This window comes from Leuresthes tenuis, unplaced genomic scaffold (assembly GCF_036924035.1).
Source record: "Leuresthes tenuis unplaced genomic scaffold, fLeuTen1.0.hap1 SCAF_17, whole genome shotgun sequence".
Classification (NCBI taxonomy): Eukaryota; Metazoa; Chordata; class Actinopteri; order Atheriniformes; family Atherinopsidae; genus Leuresthes; species Leuresthes tenuis.
Genome location: NW_027325371.1, coordinates 13,818,925 through 13,845,183, shown reverse-complemented (window position 1 = coordinate 13,845,183; position 26,259 = coordinate 13,818,925). Strand labels below are relative to the sequence as shown.

Here is a 26,259-nt window from a genome sequence, read left to right as displayed (position 1 = left end):
CAATTTTCTGTTCTTGCATTTGGTAGTTTCCATCTGTCGTGAGCTCATTGGGTTAGCATGAAAAAGCTTTGAGAGCAGGCACCCGTCAGGTAAAACGCTGAAGCCTAATTGTGTTTGCTGTAATAGGTGCACAGGAAAAATAAGTCCGTCAACCTTGCATTTGCTTCTCTGCACTAAATGCGCCACATCTGATTGGCCTAGCTCAAAGACTGCTGGATGTGGTGCGTGTAACCTTGAGCTGATCTGCAGGCAGCATCTCTGTAACTGGTGCTTCAGCACTGAGGTTACCGCAGACGCTATAATCAGAGAACTGTCCCTGGCTGGTACACCACACAGTTTCTGGGTCATTCCTGAGCCCTTTGAGGGCCTCAACCACATGAGCAACAGAGGGAGACAGTGAGAGAGGGTGGGAGTGAGAGAGAGGGAAAGGTATTTATAGAAAAATGGGGCTTCGCAGTACCTTTTCTTGCAATGAACCATTTCAAGACCAAGTGAGTTTGTCCCAGTTTTCTGTTAGTCGCTCAGCCATAGGGTTTAGACCGAGGCTGAGGCTGGACAGCCTCACCCGGGATGGAGAGCCTGACTCTCAGACGCTCTCCCCTCTCCTCTGACCTCCCTCTTCTCGTTACTGCTGGTTCTCAGATTTAGAGCAGGCGAGGCACTGGCCCTCACACCCCACAGATGTGACTTTCAAAGTGCACTTCATTTGCTTAGCTGGGTGTGGTGGCTTTTGGAGGCGGTGAGCTCAGGTGAGGAGCAGCAAAAGGGTGTCCGAGGGCACTCTTTGGCTGCTTCTACCCCCAGGCCGGGGGCGAAGATAGGCTGGCTGGAACGTGCCCTGCCGCAAGCCGGGCGAGGATGAGGCGTTTTCTGAGCAGAAAGGGCCGCTTCTCCCTGCGCCAGAGCAAGTCCGGGACCCGGAGTGCCTCCAAAGATTTCTGTAAGTCTGTTCCTCTGAATTAATCATTTTTACATGATGTTCCTGAACTGTTTCATCTGCCAGAGAGAAGCTAAAATCGGCAAGAGAAAACTATCTGGGTCGCAGACTGGAGAGTGCAGGACACAAAGAAGTCCTGACAGAATGGTTTGTGTTCGGCTCAGGCAAAGCCGCGATCCATGGCTCCATTTCACTGATTTCTCAATCTATTTTAGATCAATAATGTCCTTTGGTTTGATGATCCCTTTCAACTGCCTGACACCAAGTTCTGGGACTCTTTGATTCTTTGAATATGATGTTTTATTCACTGAGCCTCCCCTCACCCTGAATATATAATAAGTGCTCCAGCGAGCGCCGAATTGTTTTTTTTTTTTTTTGCAGTCGTGACATTTCTTACAAAATCTTGCAAAAAAGTCCAGGCTTTTATTCTCTTTTTTCTGACACTTTTTAGTCAGATTTTTGGGGGGTGGGTGGGGTAGGGGATGTCTTAATTTAGCCTTTCTCCACCTGTACTTTCCTTTGTTTCTCTCTCTCTCTCTCTCTGCCTCTGATCAGTTACAAAAAGAAAAAACTGCTGCATACACTTTGTGCAGCTACATTTTCACATTGTTTCCAATGTAAGGGGTTTGTGACTCAAAGCAAACTGTGATCCAGTTGTCCAGTCACTCATCCTTCACTTGTTTGTTGTACATCTGACATAGATAAAAAGCACATTCTCTGAACTGTTCTCTGCCTTTTTTTAATGATAGATAGAAGATAGAAAGATAGAAGAAACTAAACAGCCTAGAACACAAGATTAAGATTTGTAAGCACTTTAGACAGATTTTCAGTATGAACCAGTTCTTTAATACACAAAAATATGAAGTGCATTCAGCAGTCCCTCTATTGGCCTACATCCTGTAGATCTTTGATGTATCCAGATGACTGTAGAGATGAAGTCAAGTGAGTCCAGTGGGACATTTTCTGCAGCAGAAGAATGAGGCCAGTGGCCAGGGGAAGGCCAGCGGTTCAACATGTGGGCTAGATACTAACAGTCTCATATAACCTCCTTTGGTCAGTTTTTCCTCTGATTTGTTCAATTAAAAAAAAAAAATGCATTAAACCTTTTTTTGTTTTTACGGTGCGTTAATTGAACCTTTTGCCAGAGCTCCATCACAGAAGGTTATTTTTAAACCAGTGGACCCTTTTCGCCTCATAAAAATCCAGGTTTATAAAGTAACACTGCTGCCCTTCGGTGACCTTGGGATTTGTTAAGGTGCTAATGTCTTTCAAAAAGCTTGTTAATCACTTAATATTTTGAACCCAACTTTCGCCTGTCTTTCAGACCTCGGCCTCCCAGCCACCAATCAGAATTGGCCAGAGGCGTTTGGCTTCCGGCTGGGAGGCACCGGACCCAGCTACATCCTGTCTGTGGTGGAGGGCAGTAGTGCCTACCTTGCTGGCTTGCAGCCCGGTGACCAGGTGGTGGACATTGAGGGCCAAGATGTGACCAACCTCAGCACGCCAGCACTGATTGCTTTGGCTCAAACCCTCAAGACGGTACCCCCCAGCATTGGTGTGGTGTCACGGATTGAACAGGTCTGCTGACGCCCAATATTCTTTTTAAGATTGAAGTTTTAAGATATTGTGGCCATGGCCAGTATTAATTTCCCCTTCTTTAGATTGATATCACCCCAGGTCCTGACGGTCGTTTTGGTTTCACCATCATCGGAGACAGCCCTCTGATGGTTGAGGAATGCATGCCTGGTGGTCCAGCTGGGCGGAGTGGTCTCAAAGTTGGCGACTATGTCATGGAGGTCAATGGCATCCCAGTAAAGCATCATGAAACGGCAGCGGCCATGATCAAAGCGGCGCAGGGTCGACCTCTGCGTCTGGGTGTGCTCAGCATGGCTCGCAGACCCAAACGACTGAGCAGCAGCATGAGGGTGCTGTCACAGAGCGGAGACAGCGTCAGGGAAAGTCGTGCCCACAAGGCCATGGAGTTCAATAAAAAAGTGAGCGTTTCTATCCTGAGGGGATTTCACCAAGTTGCTGCATTTTTACAGTGTTGTTTTGTTGAATTATTCACCTTTTATGTGTCCCTCAGGTGGAGGAAGTGCTCGGAGAGGAGCAGGATGTGAAAGAACAGCTGTTTGAGGTGCTAAAGCAATACGCCTCTGAGAGAGATGTGGAGAGTCTGGCTGAAGCCCTGCCCGACATTTTGATCACAGAGGAGCATCAGCAGCTGATTGACAGTGTCAGGTAGCCAATCATTTCCTCACATGTACACTCAGAGACAGACTTCCATTTACATATCAAGTTTGTATCACGTTAATGAGAAGCTGCAATTCCAGCTTTATGCTAATTATCATGCAAGAAAGCAAACTAGTACATGCAGTAAACTAAACTAAAGACAACCACACCGACCTAACAGTACTTGATTGGTAATTTCTCTCGTCTGCAGTTTGGTCGCAGACACTTGGTATTGGTTCCTTTTTTAAGGCACAATCTCCTTGTGAGTCTATGTTAAGAACTGTGTATTTGTGGCCAATGTTTCACTGTTCTGGTGTTGCACTCCTGATTCAGTGTGTGTTCCACATTTGACCTGTCAGTGGTTTTAAAGCTATGGATGATCAGTGTAACTGCTGATGAGAGTTTACTGGCACTTTGATAGCAAAGCGAAAAAAGCGAAAGGTTTGAGATAAAGGTGAAAAAACATTATGATACCACTATAAGTTGACATAACGGTACTCTGCAATCTGCGCTTCCAGCAGAATGAGATTTCATCAGTCGTATGTTGTCCCAAACAAAGGGACAGGGTTGTATCATGTCTTAGTTTTTGAGTTGGTCATGATGTCAGACAACCAAATATATGCTCTTGAGCAATAAAAAGTGACTTTTAAAAAAATCTTAAAGAGTGTGTAGATTTAAGAGGTGTATTACAGGAAGTAACTAAGTAGATTATTGGAAGCAAAGTGGCCTGATCTCCATTTTGGCTTTGTCCATTTTGTTTTGAGCTGCATTTTTACACGAGCTGTACTACAACCATTGGTAAATGGTTTCACACTTAGCTGTAAAACATTCACTAAACATGCCGAGTAGTTTTTGTTTTTTTTAACACTCCAGTGACGAGTTCCAGGTAATCCACAGTGTTTCTTAATGAATAGTTCACCTTTTCTGAAACGCATACAAATCCAAAACTGTTTAGATTAATCTCCATCCAGTGGGAAACAATCATACTTTCATTGTTGGTTCTTTTTTTGCTCTGAGGGAATCTCAGTATTCAACAAAGGCAACTCTTCACACCTACTGTGAAATGTAAGAAAGGTGTACATCAAGAGCACAAGTAAACTAGTTTGATCTGATATCAGTCTCTGGCTCCTTCCCTTGGGTGCTTTTCTGTTTCTCCCCTCACAGGTACCATATCCGAGGGAATAGTTGCATATTGCATTTCCTCCTCCTCAGCATTGATCAGAAAACCAAAACCCAACACACAATACCACTGCTCACACTAGCACATTTTTGTCAGTTCCCCTCTGTTTGTCATCTCACTTTGACTTTCTCCCCATTGATCGCTTTCTTTCCCATTTCTCCCTGTCAGCTGTGATTCTCTCTTTGATGCACGCACCATCTTTTTGCAACTGGATCTCATCACTGAATGCTCTTTATTCCCTCCTCTGCATACAGCTCATAGCTGCTACAGCCAGTTTGCTGCTGGTGGTTGAGATAGGCACACATACGACCACAGAATCACGCAGATGCTTCATCTCCATGCACAGTTTCTCTCACTCAAACTTGCTTTGAACTTCAATGCTGGAGGAAATTATGAACTGCTGCCTCAGGTGAGTAGTGAAAAACAATTTGGCATTGTTTGTTTTCACATTATCTAGCAGTACGAGCACGTAACTGATCATTAAGATTCCTATCAAGGCTTTCTTTGTTGTCCGTGTCCATTTAAGGTTGGCTTTAAGAAGTCAGTTCTTTTAAGAAGTCAGTTAGAGATCCAGTGGTTAATTTTTTGTTGAGTAATGTGTTATTCCTCAAGCTAAAGGACAGAGCTATTGTCCAGTCATCTCACTTTCCTACATCCCATCACTTTCATAGCTTTGATGGAACCTTTCCCCCTCCTTAGAAAACTACCTGAAAAAATGCTTTGTAATGTTTGTTCCGCACATGAGTCTGTTAACAAGCCATTAGCTGTGACCAACAAAACAAATGGTCTTTTTTTGTTGTTGCTGCTGTTTAGCTCCCCATTGGGTGGTTGGAAAGTAGAGCAACTGTCCTTGTAAAAATCTAAATCAGTCTTTAAAGAAGTCCTTGATATCATCAGATATCTTGGTGTGTTTAGCTCAGGTGAGGACTCAATAAGCAGTATGCATCTACTATCATTAAGTATAAATCTTGAAAATGGAGAATTATTTTTGATGTTTCCAGCAGGATGTTGGGATCATTTTAATCAGCTGTAGGAAGCTGGGCATCTTGGTTGCTCACAAGTCATGCGTCAGATTGTTCTGTAAATGGTTTGGCAGTACTCAGGTTCTGGGGCTGATTATGCATCTCGTGGGCACTGTGGCCGTAAAGATGTTGTCTAATAGTCTGTTAATCACTTTGATCAAGGCTTAGATATTTCATTATAAGTTTGGAATGGATTGCCTTGAAAATGTTGCACATGGTTTCCCAATGAAGTAATCTCCGTGTGGTTACTGCCTAATTTATTATTTATAGTTATTAGATATTTGAACAGCTGCGTAATGACTCGACACAATATTCTGAATTTAGTCTGGAGGTTTTGAGTGAAAACTCAATTGAGAATTCGATGGGGCTTAATGAACTCATGCACTCATTTATGTTCATCTTTGATCATTGACTAATAACTGCATAAACTTAGCTTGTGCTTTATCTATTGTGCTAATTATCCTGGGGTAGAATGCGAGGAAGCTAAACGAGGTTGTAATGTTAATGTACCCCAGAGCAACTTCACTGTTAGAGCTGTCAGCCTTGTTGAAGTTATAACCCATAAAGAGACTTAGTCTAAATTTGTTCATACCAATTTCCTGTTTTTAAACGATCAACACTGGCTAAAAGATTTAGAAATCAGACACAACACTGGAAGAATACTGATGTGCTTTATCAGGAGCTGGGTACCATTCATCTTAGAATGGTGTGGAAGATGTGGAGAATCAATGTGTCTGCCTGACGCATAATAGCATCACAGCTATTATTTTCTCTTCGTCTCTTATTATTTGTGCTGCACGGTCTGTCAGTTCCTCCGTCTCAATCACTGTCACTTCCTCAGTCACACAATCGTTAAAGCTCGCTACCCGCGCCGCCTCATTCTCATAGTTAGAGGTCGTGTATCAAGGGATGTGAGGTGTGCTTAACAGCTTGTTAGTAACTTCTTGTTGTTCATGACTTGACCAGCTGGGCCTCGCCTTGCTCAGGTCTGCCTCTGTCCCCCTCCTGCCGTTTTGCCTCACCGTCCCACGGGACGTGTGCTATTTTTAAGCAGCCTACTTCTTTGAATACATTCTCTTTTAGGTTTCTGACGCACTTGACGGTGTCAATTCTTAAATGGCTGTGAAGCCCAGGGGTCAGCAAGAGCTTGAAAGTTATGCAAAAGATTGTGCATTTGGAGAGGATTCAGAGACAAACTTAGAAAACTATAACCTTTTTCAACCGTTTCATTGTGTTGTGATTAATTGAATTGAATTGAATTACAATCTGACAAAGTGTCTGTGTACATACTTTTAAAGTATGCAGTAAAGTCAATATAATAATGTTTCTGCATCATTAATAAGTCATTTGGGGATTTTAGGTGGAAAGTGTTTGACACTTGGAGAGCAACCATGCAAGTCACAGAAATTTAGACACAATCCCAACTCCTCCCCTTGGTCCAACCACTTGGCTCTTGGCTCCTTTCTGCTGGGTCGAGGTGCCCCTTCTCTTTTGGGGGTCAAAGTGTAGTGTTCATCTACTACCCAAATGGCCACCAACGCCCTGGTTGAAAGGCTAGATGACTACTACTCTTTGACTCCAAAAGGAAAATGGTCACCATATCCCAGTAAATAGGAGATTGTAAGGCCAATGGAAAGTATTGGGATTGGGCTGCAGTTTTCAAAGCTCCTGTATACTCCTGTATGCATATTACCGTTTCCTGCTCGCATTCACTCATTGTGCTGACCTGCCTATGAAATTCCACTGGGGCTCTCCTCCTTTTTCCACTTCTCTCCTCACTCCCTCCTCACTTACTCCTCTGTTCATCTCATTCTTTTCTTCCTCTTCTGAGGGACCAGAGGATTTGTCACTTACTACCTCCTCAGCCTGCTGAATGATGGACAACTCAGTGATGAGGATTATCTTTTAACTGAGCAAGAAGACTGCCCCGTGTTGACCCTGACCCTTGCATCTCTGGTAAAGGAGTAGAAGATGGGAACAAATAAAGAATCCTTCCCCAAAAATGAAGTTGGAGAACAGCTGTTGATGCTGCCTGAGGATGTTTTGGAGGTGTGGAGGGATGTAAAGCCCAGCTGCTCTTATAGTTTGCTCCCTGCTTCTGTCTCATGTGTGCTCTTTCTTCATTTGGCTGCTTTCCGAGCCCGCAGCGAGCACTTTTGAGATCCAGGACACCTTCCTTTTTCTCCTCTTCTTGTTTTTTGTCCAGGAGAGTTGTTTAAACTAGATGGAGACTCGCCGTGTTAGATGGGAGGCATTTGCGTTGCTTAACTGAGCTCAAGCACTTCCTCAAAGCCTCCAAGAGCCATGGGAAGGGATAGGAACCTTTCCAGACATTTTCGGTATGACACTTTTCCTTCAATCTAAGCAGTGCTGACTGTACTTCGTGTTGTTTATTCTGGGTTTCGTTTGAAGTAGTGAAACGGCTGTGTTGTGCAACTTCGTAAATCAAGATTTGTTTTGATGATAATTGTACACCTGGGTTTCAGTGAGAAAATATATTTACTCTCTGATTATGACTGTCCTCTATTACTACTCTCTGAAAACGATACTAACGATAGTTATTTGTTTAAATCATTTGTTGTTATTTGATTCCATTCTTTGTACTCCTCCTTTTCTCAAGTTGTACTCTGTCTTTGCAAATTCATGCTTAGCCCAGCTGTCAAATTGGCTGATCAGAAGTGGGTCTGATAATAATGGTTCTTGCAATGAGTTTCCCAGCTGATTGGAGTTGTCATTCATCCCTCTGTGCATTGTGTCCCTGATCCACCCCTCCTTCAGACCCAATTATAGACGCCTCTCGCCCTCCTTATAATTGAGGGCAACCCAAGGCCTACATCTAACTTTACTGCAGGAAAGCTCTTAAGTTTTTTGCTGATTTCTTTTTTGCCAGGTTACAATATTTTACAACAGAAAATGTATTTTGTTGATGTTACAAGGCGCTACCAAGGTGATTTAGGTGATGACAGCGGTAGATACCCAGAGAATGAAATGGAGTCAGAACATTGTGACGTGCACAGTGAATGGCCCCATTATGTTTCCCTATCTGCCAGTTGTCCAAGCAGCCATAGGGATGAATGATCTTCAGGAAAGTTTTGTGGCCTATTTAAGCTCTAAGCAACAGACGACACAGCTTCATTCCCAGCAGTTGCGTGAACTTGGCCTAGAAAGAGCTCCAATTCTCGGCTTTCTCTCTTTTCCAGTCTCATCGCTCAGATTTTACTGTTTGTATCTCGTATATGTTTCTGCCACTTTGTTTCTTATACTGTCAGCTCATCAGCTCCGATAGCATGTGCATTTTTCACTTGTTTTTGACTCACTATGGCTTTAAGTGGGTTGAGACAACTTCACTTTTTCATACAATACAGGCTCTGTAGATAACTGTGCAGGGTGGCCCGGTTTCACAGACGAGCAGCCCTCAGGCCTCTGGGGAAGTGTGGACTGTTTGCTGCATGGCTCCACCAAGCACTTTATCACTGTCACCTACATACAGTCTTCCTCCCTTGGTTCTTAATTTACATGTACCCACATTAACACAAAACTGAGCAACGACAAGCTCACACATGCAGTTGTTAGTCTAAAAGATCAATACATAAGATTTCAATCTTATTTTCAACGTTGTAATAGATTGCATTGCACCATCTGACGTCGCCCACTTTTGGGCCAGTTAACAAGGAAGACTCATCAGTGAGGTGGCAGAAATACTCACTGTGATTCAGCATTTTTTTTTTTTAAAGATTTCCTTTATCTGATTGTGATGATTATGTTTCACTCCAAACCAGCGGAAATTGTTGAAGTAACAAACTGTAGCGTTACTGCAGAGCTGCAGAACTTTATACTGTTTGGCACACGGATATGACAACATAATCAGCTTTTTGGTATTTGTAATCTTTGCACGCAATTGACAGCCAGGCAGAAATTTAAATCCGTATATTTCCAAACTATAGTGTAAATACAATAAGCAAAATCGAACTCTGAATTTACAGTAAAAGGAGCCTTATAGTCTAAAAGACTTGGAGAGTGCATTCTAACATCTATTGATGGTTTAATTTTGACACAGTTAAAGGGATATTTTGGTTTGAAGTCGGCTTGTGACTTGAATCAGAGAGAATTATTACGTGGGAGCTTTGTTTTCATGAACAAAAACTACTATATTTAGTGAATTTTACATCTCATCATTTTTGCATCAGTTATTTATTTATTTTTATTTTGTCACCAGTCACTAGTTGTGATTTCTGCTTGTCTAATCCCAAGATACCAACTACGAAAAAAACGGTTAATCTTTGCAAAGGATTAAACTCCTGACAAACTGAGCTCATCAGAGGCAGAATATATTAACCAGCCATCATGCATAAACTGATTGTGGTTGAAAAAATGGTGACAGCTACCAACTGTCTGATGCAGAAGGGATGTGGTGTAAAAATCGCTATATATAGCATTTCCTCAAACAGCTTCTGTAGCCCTGTTGTGAGTGGCCTTTAGCTTCACTTCTCTGTGATAATTCCTCTCTGACTCACCAAACTAAACAGAGGGTAAACTGACAGCTGTCTGCCGCAGATAGCTGAGTCCCATAAGTACTTCACATAACCCCACTTAAAAAAAGAGAAAAGATTCCCTTAAAAAAAATTCCCTTAAGTCAATAGCTGTGTTTGCAGCATATAATCAAAACAATGGTGTAATGATAATTAAAATGTCGTATTTAAACACCTCGGTCAGATCACACTGATCCCATCCGACTCAGTCGGAATCAAATTTGAATCAAATCAACAGGGTTTGTGTAAACTTTTAGATCATCTGATCGGTAGAAAAATACTAGCACATTTGCGCCTAATCGATTTGTCTTTTGCTGCATGTATATGAGTAGTTTTTCTCTGGGTACAAACACGGCTGCAGCTAAACATAACTTGACGTCCACTGTTTCAGTTTCAACATCTTAACGACATGTTTTACGCTGCCCGGTCTTAATTGGTAAATGAAGTGTGATACAATATCAATATAATCGAAACAATGAAGTTGGGAAAACAAACTAGTTTCTTCTTTAGCAATAATTTACATTTACATCTTTATTCAGAGGGATTTCAGTCTGATTGAAGAAATATTCGTCCATATAAACTTGACTCACGTGAAGTGTCTGAGTTAGCTTTCAGGACAGGGTTCTTCTTCATGTGGGTGCATGCGCGTATAAACTCATGAACTTCAGCTGAGTCTGAATTTTCTTCTTGGTAAGAAATATCCAGTAGAGAAAAAAAAACTTTCCATGGATTGGAGGAAGCTCAGATTATGTGTCACCCTTCAAATTCAATTCTTGCTCAGAATTTTTTATATCGCATCACATTGAGAATGATATGATCTTTGCATTCTTACAGTGTTCCCAAATGTACCCGTGAAGTCGCTGTGACACCTCTGAAAGTCAAGCTGCACTGCTGAGGCTCATTCTCAACAGTGGCATTTGAATAAGGAGTTGTTCTGCTTGTATGGAGGCATTCTGGAAAACTAAGGCATGTTTTTCTCCTCTGCTCAGTGAAAATACCCAAGGGACAAGGAGGCAGAGAGATAGTGTTGTGTTGAGGATCAAGGCAGTGCCATTTTGTGGGAGGGATGAAGAGAAAGATATGCAAAAGATAGATTGGAAGAAATTGGGTTAGGTGTGCACTCTATATTTTATTTTATTAAAGACTCACCCGTGAGCACTTAAAACTGTTACTGACAATTATTTTTCCATTCCATCTCTGTTACGTTTTTGTATATTCATCTTCCTCCTGCAAAGAACTGGCCAAATATAAATTTCATACAGCAGAGGGAATTTAGTGGGAATAAACATTTCAAGCAGTCTTAAGACTTGACAGTGGTAGATGTCATGTTTGAGTGTTAGTCACATGAGACAGACAGGATTGATCGTTCTTTCGGTTTCCTGCTGATGTTTGATCATTTCAAGAATAAAGCTGTCATAGAAGGAAACATTACTATTTTTTCACATCAAGGCTCAGAGGTTAGGTTTCTGAAGTATAAGCCATATTTCATAGGTTTGATGCAGAATTTAAGTCCCTATTAGCACTACTTTTTTCTCTCTGGACTCCATGCATGCAGCACAATGGAGGATGAGATGAAAGTGGATAGAGCACGCTCATAAAAGCCCTGTTGAAAAACACAAAATATCGCAAATTAAAATGCAGTTTATGAGTACCTGATAGCAGGGTTTTGTCTTAAGAGGAAGAAAACATAGTGAATAATTGGAGAGGAAAACTGCACTAATGGGGGGAGTGGAGTGGAGTGGAGTGCTTTCTCCCAGAGGTGGATCTGGCACTAAGCTCCCTCCTTTTTGTTTTTTTTAGCTGTGAGCTGTCACTGATACTGAACACTCTACAGTTACTGCTGATACTGCACCTACAGCTGCAAATGTGATCACACAACAGAGCTCATCTCTTTTCTTTGTCATTAAAAACACACAAATGTTGGAGGCAGCTCTACTACCTGCTTCAACTCTCCCATGAGACGGCATGGACTGAACTATTTTTGACCCAATTAAGTGGATCTTGTAGCTTGAGCAATACATCATCAGAACAAGAATTCCTCTGTTCTTTGGCTGCTGTGGACGATGGATATTTTGAAAGATTAAGATAAAGAAAGTATTTGGATCACTGGGGTTGAAACGACCGAAAGGCTGCTTTGCTGTGGTTTCGTTTTTAATTCTGTGATGTAGAAAATGCCCCTCATTTTCTGTCCTGCAGAGTTTTTCTTCTCACTTTGAGGTTTTCTCTGATTCCACAATGTTTGCCAGAATCTTCATTCCCAAGAAGCACCGGGAGCGTTTTGACGAGGTGGTCTCTCAGAGCTTGATGAGCCGGCTGAAAGGGCGGAGCTTCAGTGACCCCAGTCGTAGCCACCTTCGCCGCAGCCGGAGCGAGGATCACCCTGAACGCCTCCTTGTTTCCACCCGTGCCAGCTCAGTGCCACGCACCCACGCAGAGGAAGGCGTGGTCCCTCCTGCCAGAGGCATGCGCAAGACCACCTCACTCATTGCCGGCCACTCCGGTGGCAGCACCACTAACTGCAGGTCTGTATTACGTGACAATCATCTGTCATTTCTCTTTTGTTTCTCAATTTTATTTGACGCAATTAATGACAGCAGGTCAGTTCACATATATGTGCAAAAAAGATGAGTAGGAGACTTCATTCAGCAGGAGTCACAGCTGTTATTTCCAATCTGCATGTTATTTTTTAATGGGAACAAAACACAAAAGTGTTCCTCTAAATAACGTCTCCTGTTTGTTTGATCAAATCTATTAGCACTGTACAAAAGACACGTATGTCAGTAAGAAATGATGCGGCAGCATGCAGGATTTAAGTGGGAAATAGACCCTCTTGTGGTAAAGCCAGTGGTAAAAAGATGTGTTTAGATACTCAACCTGGTTGTCCTAATCTCCTCCTTTTCTGTGATGTTTCTGAACATGAACTGTTCGATGTTTCTCTACTTTTATGTTGAAATATTCACATGAATGTAACGCACAAGATGATTTTAAACAACCTGTCACCACCTCCTAAACTTACAGGAGATGAAGCACCTCTAAGAAGTGACGATCTCTTCTATAGCTCTGAGGATGTTCTTCAGTTCCCTGGGGATACACTGTCCATATTTAGTAGGGTTGTTCAAGCAAGATGTGACTCTTAAAAAGTTGAACATGGCGCTCTGTTGGGTGGCCTCTTTTGGACTCCGCTACTTGTCAGTTATTCGCCTAGTAATGAATTAGCTCTACCACACATAATTACTGTTTATTTATAATGACTTATTTTCTTTTTTTTTAAGGATTTTTATCATAATGCATGTTTATTTTTTTATTTTGTGACGGCATGGAATTACTTTGTTATTAATCACAGCTCAAATCTGTCTCTTTAGGACAGTACGAGTATGCAAGGGCAACATGAGTTTTGGCTTCACTTTGAGAGGCCACGCTCCAGTGTGGATTGACTCTGTGATCCCTGGTAACTTAGGAAGGCTTGTGCCCATACATGTTCACTTAATATGTTGCAATAACAGTTAACAAAACCCAGTATTGGCTCTACAAAGCTCAAAATTCGCTCTAGTTCTCCAAAGGTTGTATTAAAGATCTCCTTCTCTCACTTGTTTTCTGCTCTGCAGGAAGCCCTGCAGACAAGGCAGGATTAAAACCAGGAGACCGGATCCTTTTTCTCAATGGACTGGATATGAGGTTGAGCTCTCACCCACACTAACTGTACAGATGAGCGGAAACTAGATAAGATGCAGAAAATAGATTTCCTATAAACATAAATATGTCACTGTAGTTTTGTTGTTGAAGATGTTTTGTGTTTGTAGAGCTCAAAATCACTGAAGGGAGTTAGACATCCAACTTCAGATGGACCTGATTTGATTCTAAAAATAAGTTAAAAGAGAACTATAAGGAAGTACCACAGAGACTTAAGTGTTTGCACACTTGCACATGTAATGTCTAGTACATAGAGTACAGAGCTTGCCATGTCTTGGTTGCTTGTTTAAACATGATCATAGCAAAAAATTAATTATTGCCTCATGATAGAATTGTGTTAAGTTAGCAGTCAGTATGTGTCTGCATATGTCCCTTTGTGTACCTTGTGTCTCGCTGCAGGACCTCCTCTCATGAGAAAGTGGTGTCCATGCTGCAAGGAAGTGGTGCCATGCCCACCCTGGTAGTTGAGGATGGTTCAGCTACTTTTACGTTAGCTGAGCAGGACCTCCCAGGAGGCAGCGTTCCCCCAGAACGTGCCCGCTCGCCAGTGCTCAGTTCCCTGCAGTGGGTGGCAGAAATCCTGCCTCCCAGTATCAGGGTTCAGGGTCGCACCTTTGGACAACAACTGGAGCACCTGCTGACAATCCAGGAGAGGTACACTATCTGCAAGGCTTTGGAGAACTTCTTTCAGCACAGGTAAGCTGTGGGTCGTGGAGGGTGGGAAGAGAGAAGGAGAGAGTGTGTGGAGACAGCATAGATGGATGAGCAGTGATAAAAATGATTATTATGGAACAATCAGTGTTGTGTTATTTTGTTCTACTCAATGCAAATTGATTTTATACAAACTGACAGTGATTTATTAGACTGGCAGTGGTACCACGAGACCATTAGAGGGCTTTTTGTGATCTGGAGGTGTAAACCACCCTATATGTGCCTAAATGTGATTTCTTGGAGACAATTAGAATTTAAGTCTGTTTGGTTATTGAAGCACGTACAAACACATCATTAAGAATCCCTGCTCAGTAAGTGATGGGTACACAAGCTCATTTAGTGTTGCTTGGCACAGGCAACTCTTGTTATAGTTACACAAATCAAAAAGTATGTATATGGCTGGTCACACATTTAAGCTCAACTTTTCCTAAATTCCACTTATTCATGTGACCTCTGACTGGAAACCGAGGTGATCTTTGTCACCTTGCCTGCGTTTCCATGGCCACAGGAATGTAGACACGCTGATCGTGGATGTGTTCCCGGTGCTGGATACCCCAGCCAAGCAGGTGATCTGGCAGTTTGTTTACCAGCTGCTGACGTATGAAGAACAAGAACACTGCCAGAACAAGATCTCCCGTTTTCTTGGATACAAAGCACCAGGTTTGTGCACACTTCTCTCCTTTAACATTCCTTGAAATTAGCATTTGCAATGTGGCTCATGCACACTGTCATGAGAATATTATGGGCCATCATTGAAATCGTGACTTAAATCGGTGGGATCACTGAAATTAAGTCTACACGGCCATTGTTGGCCCTCACACTCCTTTTCCTCTTGCTCTGCATTGCAAATATGTATGTGTGTGTGTTCCAGTTCCACCACCACCACCACCTCCCCCTCCTTCGGAGCCTGAATCTGCCCCCGAGCCTCATCGTCGTAGCAGCTCCATGAGGGTGACGGGGACCACGTACAGGAGCAGTGTGAGGGGGCGTAGCTCTGATGACCTGGTCATCGGCACACACTTGGGCATGGGTACTGAAATGTATTGTCTTTGACATCATCAGTAGCAACACTAATTATAACCTCGACAGCACCCTCAATTCTCATCGCTATCATTATCTTTGCATCCATGAGCACTCATATTATTCTTATTATGACTGGGATCTTTGTCCTGTTTTGTTAGCACATAGAATAAGTTTTCTTCTTCTGGCCTCCAATCTCTTTTACATGGCTGAAGTTATAGTATTACATATTCCTATGTTGCCAAAATAGCTTTAGTCAAATCCCAGGCTCAGTACAGTAGTTTCTTTTTTTCTGAAGCAGTGCAAGAATCACCCCAATTAAGCCTAATCTTATATCAAAAGAATAAATGAAAAAAAAAAGAAAAGAAAAACTAGAATTAATTTAGTTAAATCAGCTGCCTCTGTTGTGTTTAAGTCATTCTGATGGGTGTATCACCATAGGCCTCCGTACCGAGCCTGCACATGAGACAGGGATGAGGTTGGCTCCAGGAGAAAGACAGTCAGGAGATGGTACCTCTCTCCCTGAAACTCCCAACAACCTCACCAATGTATGTGGCCGGGCCTTATCTTTGGGGAAAATACAAATATCACAGCAGTTAGGACAGAAAGACTCACTCCGATTTCTTTGTATATTTTCACCATACAAGCTGTCAGCAGTGTACGCTGAACTGGAGAATATGTACTCATCCAAGAGGTCCAAGTCTCTGAAGAGTCGCCCTCCTCCTGCCCCAGAGAGTTTGCTGGATTTGGAACCTCCTTCACGCACTGCCTCTCCTACAGTACACGGCAACACAGGTAGCTGAAAGTTTCAATAAATCCATAGCAGCTGCAATTAAAGTCAGTTACGATTATATGCTGTGTAAAACGAGTTTCTATTTAATCTATTGTGTGCATCAGTGATTGTGTGTGTATTTGTAGTGGTATGTTAAAAAGAAAAATAAGGAAATTCAGATTGTAAAATAATTCATGAATGATAAACATAAACCATTTTTGACTCAGTTCTGTGTAACTGTATTTAAAACTGTATTTCTATGAAATATGCTGTACATAAACGCACAGAAAAGCAGGGATTTTAAGATAAGGTAAGATGAGCCTTTTTTAGTTCCACAGTGGGGAAATTCACAATGACACATTTTTTATTCTCAAACACAGATGCACATAACCACCTGGTGATGGTGGAGGTGGAACTTGAAAACACACAATTAAAAACAGCCTTGAATCAAAAATAGATTACTGTTATTGCCAGTTAATTACTGGAATTTGTGTGAACGGATATAAACCATAAACACTCTTTTAACTTGAAGCAATATTTGTTAGACACTCCAAGAAATGAATAAAGCTGAGATTTAGCTCTCAGTGTGTAGCTGCTGTACGTGTCCGTTCTTTGTCTTAGGTAACCGTAAAGGGCCCTCACCCCATTCGTCTTGGCCGGATCCTCTGCCCAGTCCACCTCTGGCCCAGTTCTACCCATCTGGGTTAACAAGCCAGACTAGTGGGGAGTCTAACCCGTACATCAGCCTGGACAGCCCGCCTCCCTCACCTCTTGAACCAGACTTCCCATCTAGCCCACCTGTCCACCGCAGCAGCAAGCGGCGTTACACCTTCTCCAAACCTCCTCGTTCAGAAGACACGGATCGCTTTCTGGATGCACTGAGCGAGCAGCTGGGACAGAGGGTGGCCATCGTTGATGACTTCTTGACACCTGAAAATGACTATGAAGAGGTAGAGTCAACGTAACACAGTAAAAATCTAAAATCAAACTGCTTTTTGTCACCTAACAGTATTCTGCTAAATATATGACAGTCACAGTTGTTTCTATGAAAAAACAGATGAACAATGCAGATTACAATTAGGTTTCAAACAGTTTGTAACAATAGTGCATAACCATGCAAATGTCCAAATAAAGCCTGATTTTTGTCATATTACTAAAATCAACATACCCATGATTCCATAGGTTCTTGTGACAGTGGGCTAATTCCCTCTTGTCCACCAGTGGAAGCTTTGTAGGAGAACAAAAGCAGATTTAGAAGCTGATACTTAGTGAGGAATGTCAGTTTTTTCTTAATTAAGTTTTGTATTTTTTCATTGTGATCTTTAATGGTGTTTAAAAACACAATGTGCGATTCAGATCTAAAAGGAAGAGCATCATTCCCACCAACATTTGAAACGCCATTAAAATCTGCTGCCAGGTAAATTCTTTATTGAGATTCTCAACAAGAAAGATTGAGTTCAATATTACCTACGTGTCCCAGGGTTGCAACACAGAAACCTCTTGAACATCAAGAAATACGAAGCAAGAATGGAAATACTCCAGTGGACAGTGCATCTGCAGAGAGCCACACTCTACTTAATATTCATATTAGATGATTGAGAAGGATGATTGAAAAACAGTGCTTTTGTGTCTGCATGCTCTGAGGTTTTTTTTTTTCAAAAGAAACATCCCATTAAGACATGATTTAAAGTTTGAAATGACCATTGGTGACATAAAGTGTTTCCAGTTTAGTATCTTAAGTTTTCCTAACATTCCAATCTGACATTAAAGATCTAATGAAGTGTAATTGGTGTTAATGCCAGGATGTTGTGCAGATGGGCTTCCCAGATGAGGACGATGAGGATAATGAAGATGAGCTGGGGGTGGATGATGACGAAAATGGAGGATTTGTGGCTCCAGAGCTCAGCAGCCCAAGTGATGTCCAAAGCAGCAGCGGAGAAGAGAACGCCTCTTCCCTCACCTATTCCTCCTCCTCTGATCATATCCCTCCTCCCCCCATGACCCCTCCTCCACCCCCACCTGTTCAGTTCAATGACCCGCCTCCTCCCCCTCCACCACCTGCACAGACGCAACCTCAACAACAGCAACAACCACTGACCTACACCCCTGAGCACTCACCGAGGGCATATGTTCCCATTCGCCGTAAATCCGGCCCTCCTCCGCCACCTCCTCCTCGCAGTAATCCACCACCTAAGCGCCACTCATTACATAAAGTCCTCCCTACAAGAGAGGATCTTCAGGTCCATGCTACCATACAAGAGCTGAAAGCATACCAAGAACAAGCCTACCAGGGAAGACAGACTTATGAGGAGCAACAAGCATACAAGGAGAGGCAGGCATATGAAGAGCAAAAAGCCTACGAGGAACAACAACTTTTCCAAGAGCAACAGGCCTATCAGGAGAAAATCTTCAAAGAGAGACAGGCTTATGAGGAGCAGAAAGCATACGAGGAGCAGAAAGCTTTTGAGGAGCAACAAATATACCAGGAGCAGCAAGCTTACCAAGACAGACAAGCGTATGAGCAGGCCTACCAGGAGCAAAAAGCATACGAGCAGCGTCAAGCCTACAAGGAACAAAAAGCATTTGAAGAGCTTCAAGCCTACCAGGAACAAAAAGCCTATGAGGAGCGTAAAGCCTATGAGGAGCGTAAAGCCTATGAGGAGCGTAAAGCTTACGAGGAGCAAAAAGCCTACGAGGAGCAACAAGCGTATCAAGAGCAACAGATGCAGCAGATCTACCAAAGCCATCAATCAATGCCTGCCCAGCCAACACAGCAAAAAGCCCATTCACCTCTGCCTCTCCAACAACTACACCAGTCCTTACCCCCACTTCCCTCCCCAGACTCCACCCATGCTAACCACCCTCTTTATATGATGCACCAAGCACAGCAGCAACAGGCCCACCAGAGTCATCATCACCGACGGCTGTCTCGTTCAGCCCCACCCCCACGCCAGCCATCACCCCAACCAACAGTCCACCCAAGCCAACAAGGTCAATACACTGAGGGCATCTACCAAAGTCATAAAGGCGTTAGACCCCAACCCCACCATTCCTCAACAGAGATGCTCCACCAGATGCACCAAGCCCCTGCCCACCATTCCTCTGCTGAGATGCTCCACCAGTTGCAGCAGTCCCAGGCCCACCATGCTTCTACTGAGATGCTCCAGCAGATGCAACAATCCCAGGCTCACCACGCTTCTGCTGAGATGCTCCAGCAGATGCAGCAAGTCCAAGCCCACTACTCATCATCAGAAATGCTCCACCAAATGCACAAATCTAAGGCCCATCATTCTTCAACCGAACTGCTCAATCAAGCTCACCAGATGCATCGGGGACAACCTCACCATTCATCAACTGAGCTGCTCCATCAAATGCACCCACCCAAGTCTCATCACTCATCCACGGAGCTTCTCCATCAAGTCCATCAGATGCATCAACCCAAGCCCCATCACTCCTCCACAGAGATTCTGCATCAAGTCCAGCAAGAGCCTGCCTCCCTCCCAGTTCAGCTAAACCGGGACAGTCACTCCCATCAGAGCCGCAGAAGTCTTAAAGGTCATCATCAGACTGAAGTGTCACTGCAGGGGAGGCACCACGAGCAGCAGATCCATCAAACCCATCACCCCCAGCCCACCAAACCCTCTCCCCAGAGACCACACTCTATACAGCAGACCCACCACCATTCCAGCACACCTCAGATCCACCACATCCACCACATGACCCCACAGCCCCCTCCTCAGGATTACCAGCACCAGATCCATGTCATCCATCCTCCTCAGCAGCCCCACAGGCCCCAGCCACTTCTTTCCACTTTTCAACCCCTTCAACCACACCAGCCCACCCTCTCCAGCTTCCAGCCTCTTCCCCAACACCCCCAACCGCAGCACCAGGTCCAGTCCTCCACCCAAACGGCTCGTCCACATTCGCAGCCGTCACACCACCTGCTGCAGTCCCAAAACCAGCCGCAATCCCAGGCCCACCACAAGCAATCCCAAAACCAGGGTCAGCCCCAGTCCCTCCCTCACTCTCTCTCTGATCCTACAGAACATCTCGAGCTACCTCCACCTCCACCCCTCCCACCCCCCTCCTCCCCTCCACCACTGCCAAGACCCAGTCTGTCCAGGATGGACTCCAATCACATGAGCGTGAAGCGGCTGCGCTGGGAGCAGGTGGAAAACTCAGAAGGAACTATATGGGGACAGGTGAGGTTGTGTGGAATTCAGACATGTGAGACTAAGGCTTCCAGAGGTGCAACAGATTTCAAATAAAAGATATGTAAGACTATAAAAATTTAACTTTTTTTTTTTTTTTTTTTTAATTTTGCATGTCTTTTTGTAGCTGGGTGCAAATTCTGACTATGACAAACTGCATGACATGGTGAAGTATTTGGATCTGGAGCTTCACTTCGGGACACAGAAGAGCTCCAGTGAGTACATATTTACAATATGTTTTGGGTTAATCTAAGTCCTGTCCATGCAGTATATGACAAAAACTTTAATCAGCAGTTGATTTGAGAGGTACCAATCACAGAATCCATTCTTACCCTGAGTGCAGTGTATTTCTCGTATACAATTCGGGGGACTAAGTTTAGTCTGCCATTTTACTCTTTGCTTTTTGTTTCATATAATCAATGTAAAACTGTATTATTTTTTAAATGGTCTTCATCAATGGTTCTCCAGGCTTTCTACAGGTTTTTCAAAGTTAATCTTTGGACATTGACTCCTTTTTCACTAATTTTCAGAAAAGAGGAATGTGTTGTTGTTTTTTTTTAATTTTTTTTAAACCACTTAACACGTACCTATGAATTATTGAAGGATAGGCAACTAACTCAAGAGATGAACCAGTATTGTGTCTACACATAACACACAACTTAGCAAATAACCTGTTTTTAATTGTATCTTTTGGCACTTTTTAACCAGCATCCTGTCACAAAGACACAGTATTTACTCCATTTTCTTCAGTTGCATCAATAAAATGCAGTATCGCAGTTTGACACTCATAAAAGAGTGTTTTCGATGCAACAAGGTGTTTGCCAAATAGCTTTGGAAATTTAGCATTGTGTGAAGCATGTTCATAGAATATTTTTGGGAAACTGGACAAAAGACATGGTGTCAGGTCTAAAAACCTATCTACAGTGGATGGACACTATCTGAAAGGGATGTACTTGAAAAAAGACACAAATTCAGCAAAGACCTGACACAGGACCTGAGAGATGCAACTGGACCTGCAGTTGATCCATCTTCTGTTCACTGAAGCCTCATCAGAAATGGTCTCCATGGAAGGGTGGCTGCCAAGAAGCCATTCTTGAGGAAGGGAAACAGGGAGAAAAGGCTGAGGTGTGCCAAATGACACAAGAACTCAAATGAAAATAGGTGGCAACGGGTCTTAAGGAGGGATGGAGTGCTCCTCACCCGAACTCTGACCTCAACATTATTGATGCAGTGTTGGGATCATCATGACAGAGAACAGGACACAAGGCAGCCAACATCCAAAGAAGAGCTTTAGAAAGTCCTTCGAGAAAATTGGAGAACTATTCCTGAAGACTACTTAAGGATATTACAAGAAAGATAGTCTAAAAGGGTTCAGGCTGTGTTGAAGAGTAAAGGTGCTCATACCAAATATTTACTTTTCAGCTTGTTAGAGTTGTACAAACTGTTTTTGCCTGATATACTGATATTCATGTTTGCTTATTTAAATAAATTGCTGGACCTATTTCCTGTTTTTCTTGCACTACAAAAATAAACGAGTGGCTGAGGACCTGTACACAGTTGGGTAAATGTGTATCTGTCTTTGTTTGTCCATGTCCTTGCACAAATCCCGATGACATTTGGCATTTAACTAAGGCTGGTCCCATTTTTAGTGCCTGCTCCAGAGCCATCTCCCCAGCTAGAACCCTTTAAGAAGAAAGACGTTGTAGAAATATTGTCCCATAAGAAGGCTTACAATGCCTGTGAGTATAATTATTTCATAATTCATTGTTCTACGTAGCTTTTATTATGTTCAAACTTTTATTAGCTATTGAAATATCAAGGTGACCATAATAACCACAGCCATGAGCATTTTTCTATCCAATAATTAGCTTTTTTTGTTTGCTGAACTACTAGCCATCCTGATAGCCCACCTGAAGCTGTCTTCTGGGGAACTCCGTCAGTTATTGATGAACATGACCACAGATAGACTGGAGCCATCTCACATCAAACAGTTGCTGCTGTATGCCCCCGATGCAGAGGAGGTGAAAAAGTATGAAGAGTACAGACAAGAGCCCAGCAAACTCAGTGAACCAGACCAGTTTGTGTTGCAGGTACAGCCATGGTAGTGAAGGGGTTAGTTTTTGTTCATTTGTACATGTGTACAAATCATTACGTGGGTGACCTGAGATCTATGTCATTGCACATTTCTATCAGATGTTATCAATACCAGAGTACAAGACGCGTCTGCAGAGCCTCCTCTTCAAGTGTTCTCTTCAGGAGAAGACTGAAGAGCTGAGGGGAGCGTACGATTGCATCTACAAGGCCTCCATGGAGCTGAGGACCAGCAAGAAGCTTGCTAAGATACTGGAGGTAACCTGCTGCCCTGTGAGGAAATTGATAAGACAAAATATATATTCTGTGCTGTGTGAAAATTTCTAAAATTCATTGGAGATGTAAAAGTATTTTCTGTCACAATACTCTCATACCGCAGTGACGAGGTTGTGTTTGTTATCAGAAATGTAAAACGGAGAACTGTTCAGTCTTTTCTATGAATTGAAATAGGACTAAACCACCTGAATGCTATGTCTTGTTTTTTTGTCTTGGTTTTTGACTTTCTATAGTTTGTTTTGGCAATGGGGAACTATTTGAATAACAGCCAGCCTAAAACCAACAAGACAACAGGCTTCAAAATCAACTTTCTGACAGAGGTACTGTATGTTATGCACCTCTAGATATCTGTCAGATTACCAAATATTTGCATGTTTTTTTATTTCTGTCGTTCTTTCATTCATTAACTCAACTGTATCCCGTGCAGCTGAGCACAACAAAAACCGTTGACGGGAAGTCGACATTCCTGCATATACTGGTCAAGTCGTTGTGTCAACACTTTCCCGATGTGTTGGATTTTTCCAAAGATCTTACCATGGTTCCTCTTGCAGCAAAAGGTAAAAGATGTATTTTTTATTTCTCGTACCAAACCTTAGGAATACTTTAGAATGTACTCATTTAAGTTGTAGTAGCTGCTTTCATGTTTCTCCCATTTGTTTCTGGTTTGAAACGTTCTTCTCCTCTTCCCTTTGCTTTCCTGTTTCACACGCACAAACTCTCCCACGTCTATAGTGAATCAGAGGACTATCACATCAGATCTAAATGACCTCCATACAAACATCCAGGATATCCGCTCTGCCTGTCAAAAGATGCCGGCGACTGCCGAGGATCGCTTTGCTGTCGTCATGAGCGTATCCTTCAGAAACAGCTGGAGAAAGGAAGAGAGCACAGAGAAATATGTTGTACCGGATATGATTAAAGCTTTTTGTCCCTTGACTTCGAGCTGATCAGAACTTCCTGGAGAACAGTCATCCAGCAGTCCAGTCCCTGGAATCTCTCCAACAGAGAGCAATGGAAGAATTCAGCAAAACTGCCTCTTTCTTTGGCGAGGACAGCAAATCCACCAACACCGAGGCTTTCTTCTGCATCTTTGCCGAGTTCACGAACAAGTTTGAGGTGAGTAACTGACATGCAACCATTTGTTACTCAGATGATGACTGTACATTTGTGCAGTTAAAACTATGCATGTTGTCCAAAACAAAATAAAACACACTTTCTTTCCCCTGACCACTTGTAACATAACCTAAATGGTTACAGATAAGCAGGTGCAATGTGGTAGAGTGTAGTGACTGCCTCATTGCTTCATACCAGAGCCAGAGTTTTGTTTTTAAAAAGCAATGTACTGAGCCCACCCTGCACTACATCAAGGAAGCAGCAAGAAAGCAATCTGTGAGTCTCCAAGCCGAGCAGTTTAGCTTTACTTAAAAAGCATAAAAGTTTGTCATTGATACGATATCATGAAGATTTTTTAAAAGCTGTTGTTGCAAGTATTTGTTCCCCTTTTATTACTGATAAATAGTTTCCAGATCTGTTTGTCTGTTATTGAAATCAAAATCAATGCCAAATCCACAGAATTTGCACTAAAAATGATTTGACACATGCAACAAAATAATATAATTGATTAATTACAGTTTTCTTTTCTTTTCTTCACCACAGAGAGCTCTCGGTGATCAACAAGCTGCAGAAAACCCAAGGAGCCCTAGGAGTCCGAGATTGGCCTCCCCACTGGCCTGGTAACACGCATTTAAATACGAGGACGACAACATTCAGTGCAACAGTATCACACACATGATAACACACAATGCACAAGAAGCACAAACACAGACTCACATATTCTATGTGCAATACTGACAGTGTTGTATTGTATGTATAATCCTGCATTGAAAACCAATCATTAACATCACTGGTTTTCAAGATATCTTGACTGTTTGAAAGATAGTTACTCAGTAGCATCCAGTAGTTTAAGGTATATTTCTCTAAGCACCTGTGTAGCGTGGTATGACAATTATATAAGAAAATCTTTGTGGCATATGTGCAACTAAGACATAGAGTTATACATTTTGTCCCAAAATAGATATATAATTAAATGTGGTTCATCTGAAACCATGAAATCTGTTTTTCGAATAGTTTACATGTTCTGTATTTTTGCCAAGCACCCACCACATTGAATGTAACATAGATTCTTAACTAAGCGTCACTTGTTTTCCTCAAGACTTTAACAGACTTTCCCCTCCATGCATTGTGCATATGCTTCGGTTCCCAATCTGTGTTCTCGTGTGACACTTAACTTACAATACTACCAGTTTGTACATATACAACGTTTTCAGTGTGCATTGTTTTTTTTCATTCTCATTTGGCTCTAGTCATTAAGACACTACTAACAGATTGCAGTGTGATCCAGTGGATCTTACAGGGGGCACTGTGCAATATGTGAACAGCAAGCGGCATTCCACTGTTAGATATTTCACTCTTTAATGTGGAACAGAGACGTGTTGTGTGTGCACTGTACATAATGAGAGAGAGAGTGTAAAGAATATATATACGCTACGAAACATGAAACACTTTGATAGCTATAATGTGTTACCTGGTATTTATTTTATTTAACGTGTTGTCTGGACTGAATTTAGAGTTAAATCACTGAGAGGTCAGCAATATCCTTAAGTTTATGGTGTAGCAGATTTATTGTAATATCCAAACAACTGATTATACAGCTTCTCAGATAGGCCAGTGCTTTGTAAAAACAACAAAGCTTCAAGTGCTATTTTTAAGGCAAATTATTGTAAGATCAATGTGTGCAACCAGTTTAAGCTCTGTTTTCTAAAGGTATAAGTTGTTTTTTTTTCTGCTTAGATTACAGAATGGAAACGTTAAAGCAATATTCTTTATTTAAGGCCTATAAAGTGTCAAGTCTGTATTTTGTATTGTAACTTAATGCTGACAAATATAGTTATATGAGGTCTGCCTCTGCTTCGTGCATTTGTGTTTTTTTTTAGGACATCTGGAAATTATTTGTCCAACACTGCATAGAGTGCACTGCTGTGAAATCTGTTGATGTTGCATCACATCAAAGGCACTTGTGTACACGTTGTATGCCTTTACAACTGCTGTTGACACTCCTGCTATTGCTCCGACATGTTTATCTGTCCTGCTGCTGTGAAAACTGAGATGAATTGTCTTTGTGAGATAAGACCCCGTCTGTATCTTTCTGTTCCCGACATGAACGCGCTGTCATGCAGGGGTTCCACTTACTCTGCTTTAATTTGAGCTCATCTCTGCCCAGGTCCTCTGCATAGATTGGGTGAATTTGTTCCTCATTCAGCAATCATTTAACTATTTTGCTGGCAGCAGGACAACGCCTCCCCTTAAAGGGTAATAAATCTCTCGCACATTTTAACTAAACCTTGTAGTACACACATGAAGAGTGGAGTTTGATCTCTTGGTGTGGGGAAAAAGATTCCAGATAAACGTCAGATTCCTGAGATCGTCTTTAGGTAATTTGTGACATGCTGTATTGTTTGGACCAGAGAAGTCAGCTCGAGGCAGCCCAACTGGAACGATAAAGGGAGTGACATCTAGCTGAAAGGTGAG

General features: G+C 42.5%; 1 protein-coding gene across 3 annotated transcripts; it reads left to right on the top strand.

Moving 5' to 3' along the window:
* Nucleotides 1-497: 497 nt before the first annotated feature.
* On the top strand, nucleotides 498-25,649 carry grid2ipa (glutamate receptor, ionotropic, delta 2 (Grid2) interacting protein, a). Of its 3 annotated transcripts, none has more exons than XM_072368940.1 (23): nucleotides 498-940; nucleotides 2,262-2,515; nucleotides 2,599-2,931; nucleotides 3,024-3,178; nucleotides 12,147-12,422; nucleotides 13,263-13,348; nucleotides 13,506-13,575; nucleotides 13,990-14,286; nucleotides 14,810-14,961; nucleotides 15,173-15,331; nucleotides 15,763-15,869; nucleotides 15,969-16,116; nucleotides 16,715-17,043; nucleotides 17,908-20,295; nucleotides 20,432-20,519; nucleotides 21,954-22,043; nucleotides 22,198-22,394; nucleotides 22,498-22,653; nucleotides 22,905-22,991; nucleotides 23,099-23,228; nucleotides 23,404-23,522; nucleotides 23,623-23,787; nucleotides 24,328-25,649. In XM_072368940.1, exons 1-23 carry the CDS (start codon nucleotides 859-861, stop codon nucleotides 24,406-24,408), a joined length of 5,949 nt encoding a protein of 1,982 aa, XP_072225041.1. In that variant the 5' UTR covers nucleotides 498-858; the 3' UTR covers nucleotides 24,409-25,649. The 3 variants fall into 3 exon arrangements, with proteins under 3 accessions (XP_072225041.1, XP_072225040.1, XP_072225042.1); XM_072368939.1 differs by having other exon boundaries at nucleotides 17,896-20,295; XM_072368941.1 differs by lacking the exons at nucleotides 498-940; nucleotides 2,262-2,515; nucleotides 2,599-2,931; nucleotides 3,024-3,178 and adding an exon at nucleotides 7,217-7,710 and having other exon boundaries at nucleotides 17,896-20,295; nucleotides 24,328-25,641.
* The last annotated feature ends 610 nt before the right edge of the window (nucleotides 25,650-26,259 follow it).

Coding starts and splice junctions, on each gene's coding strand:
- grid2ipa (XM_072368939.1), top strand. CDS start 859: ATGAGGCGTTTTCTGAGCAGAAAGGGCCGCTTCTCCCTGCGCCAGAGC. Junction 17,044..17,895: donor CTGAAAATGACTATGAAGAG/GTAGAGTCAACG, acceptor TGTTAATGCCAG/GATGTTGTGCAGATGGGCTT. Junction 22,992..23,098: donor AAATCAACTTTCTGACAGAG/GTACTGTATGTT, acceptor TATCCCGTGCAG/CTGAGCACAACAAAAACCGT.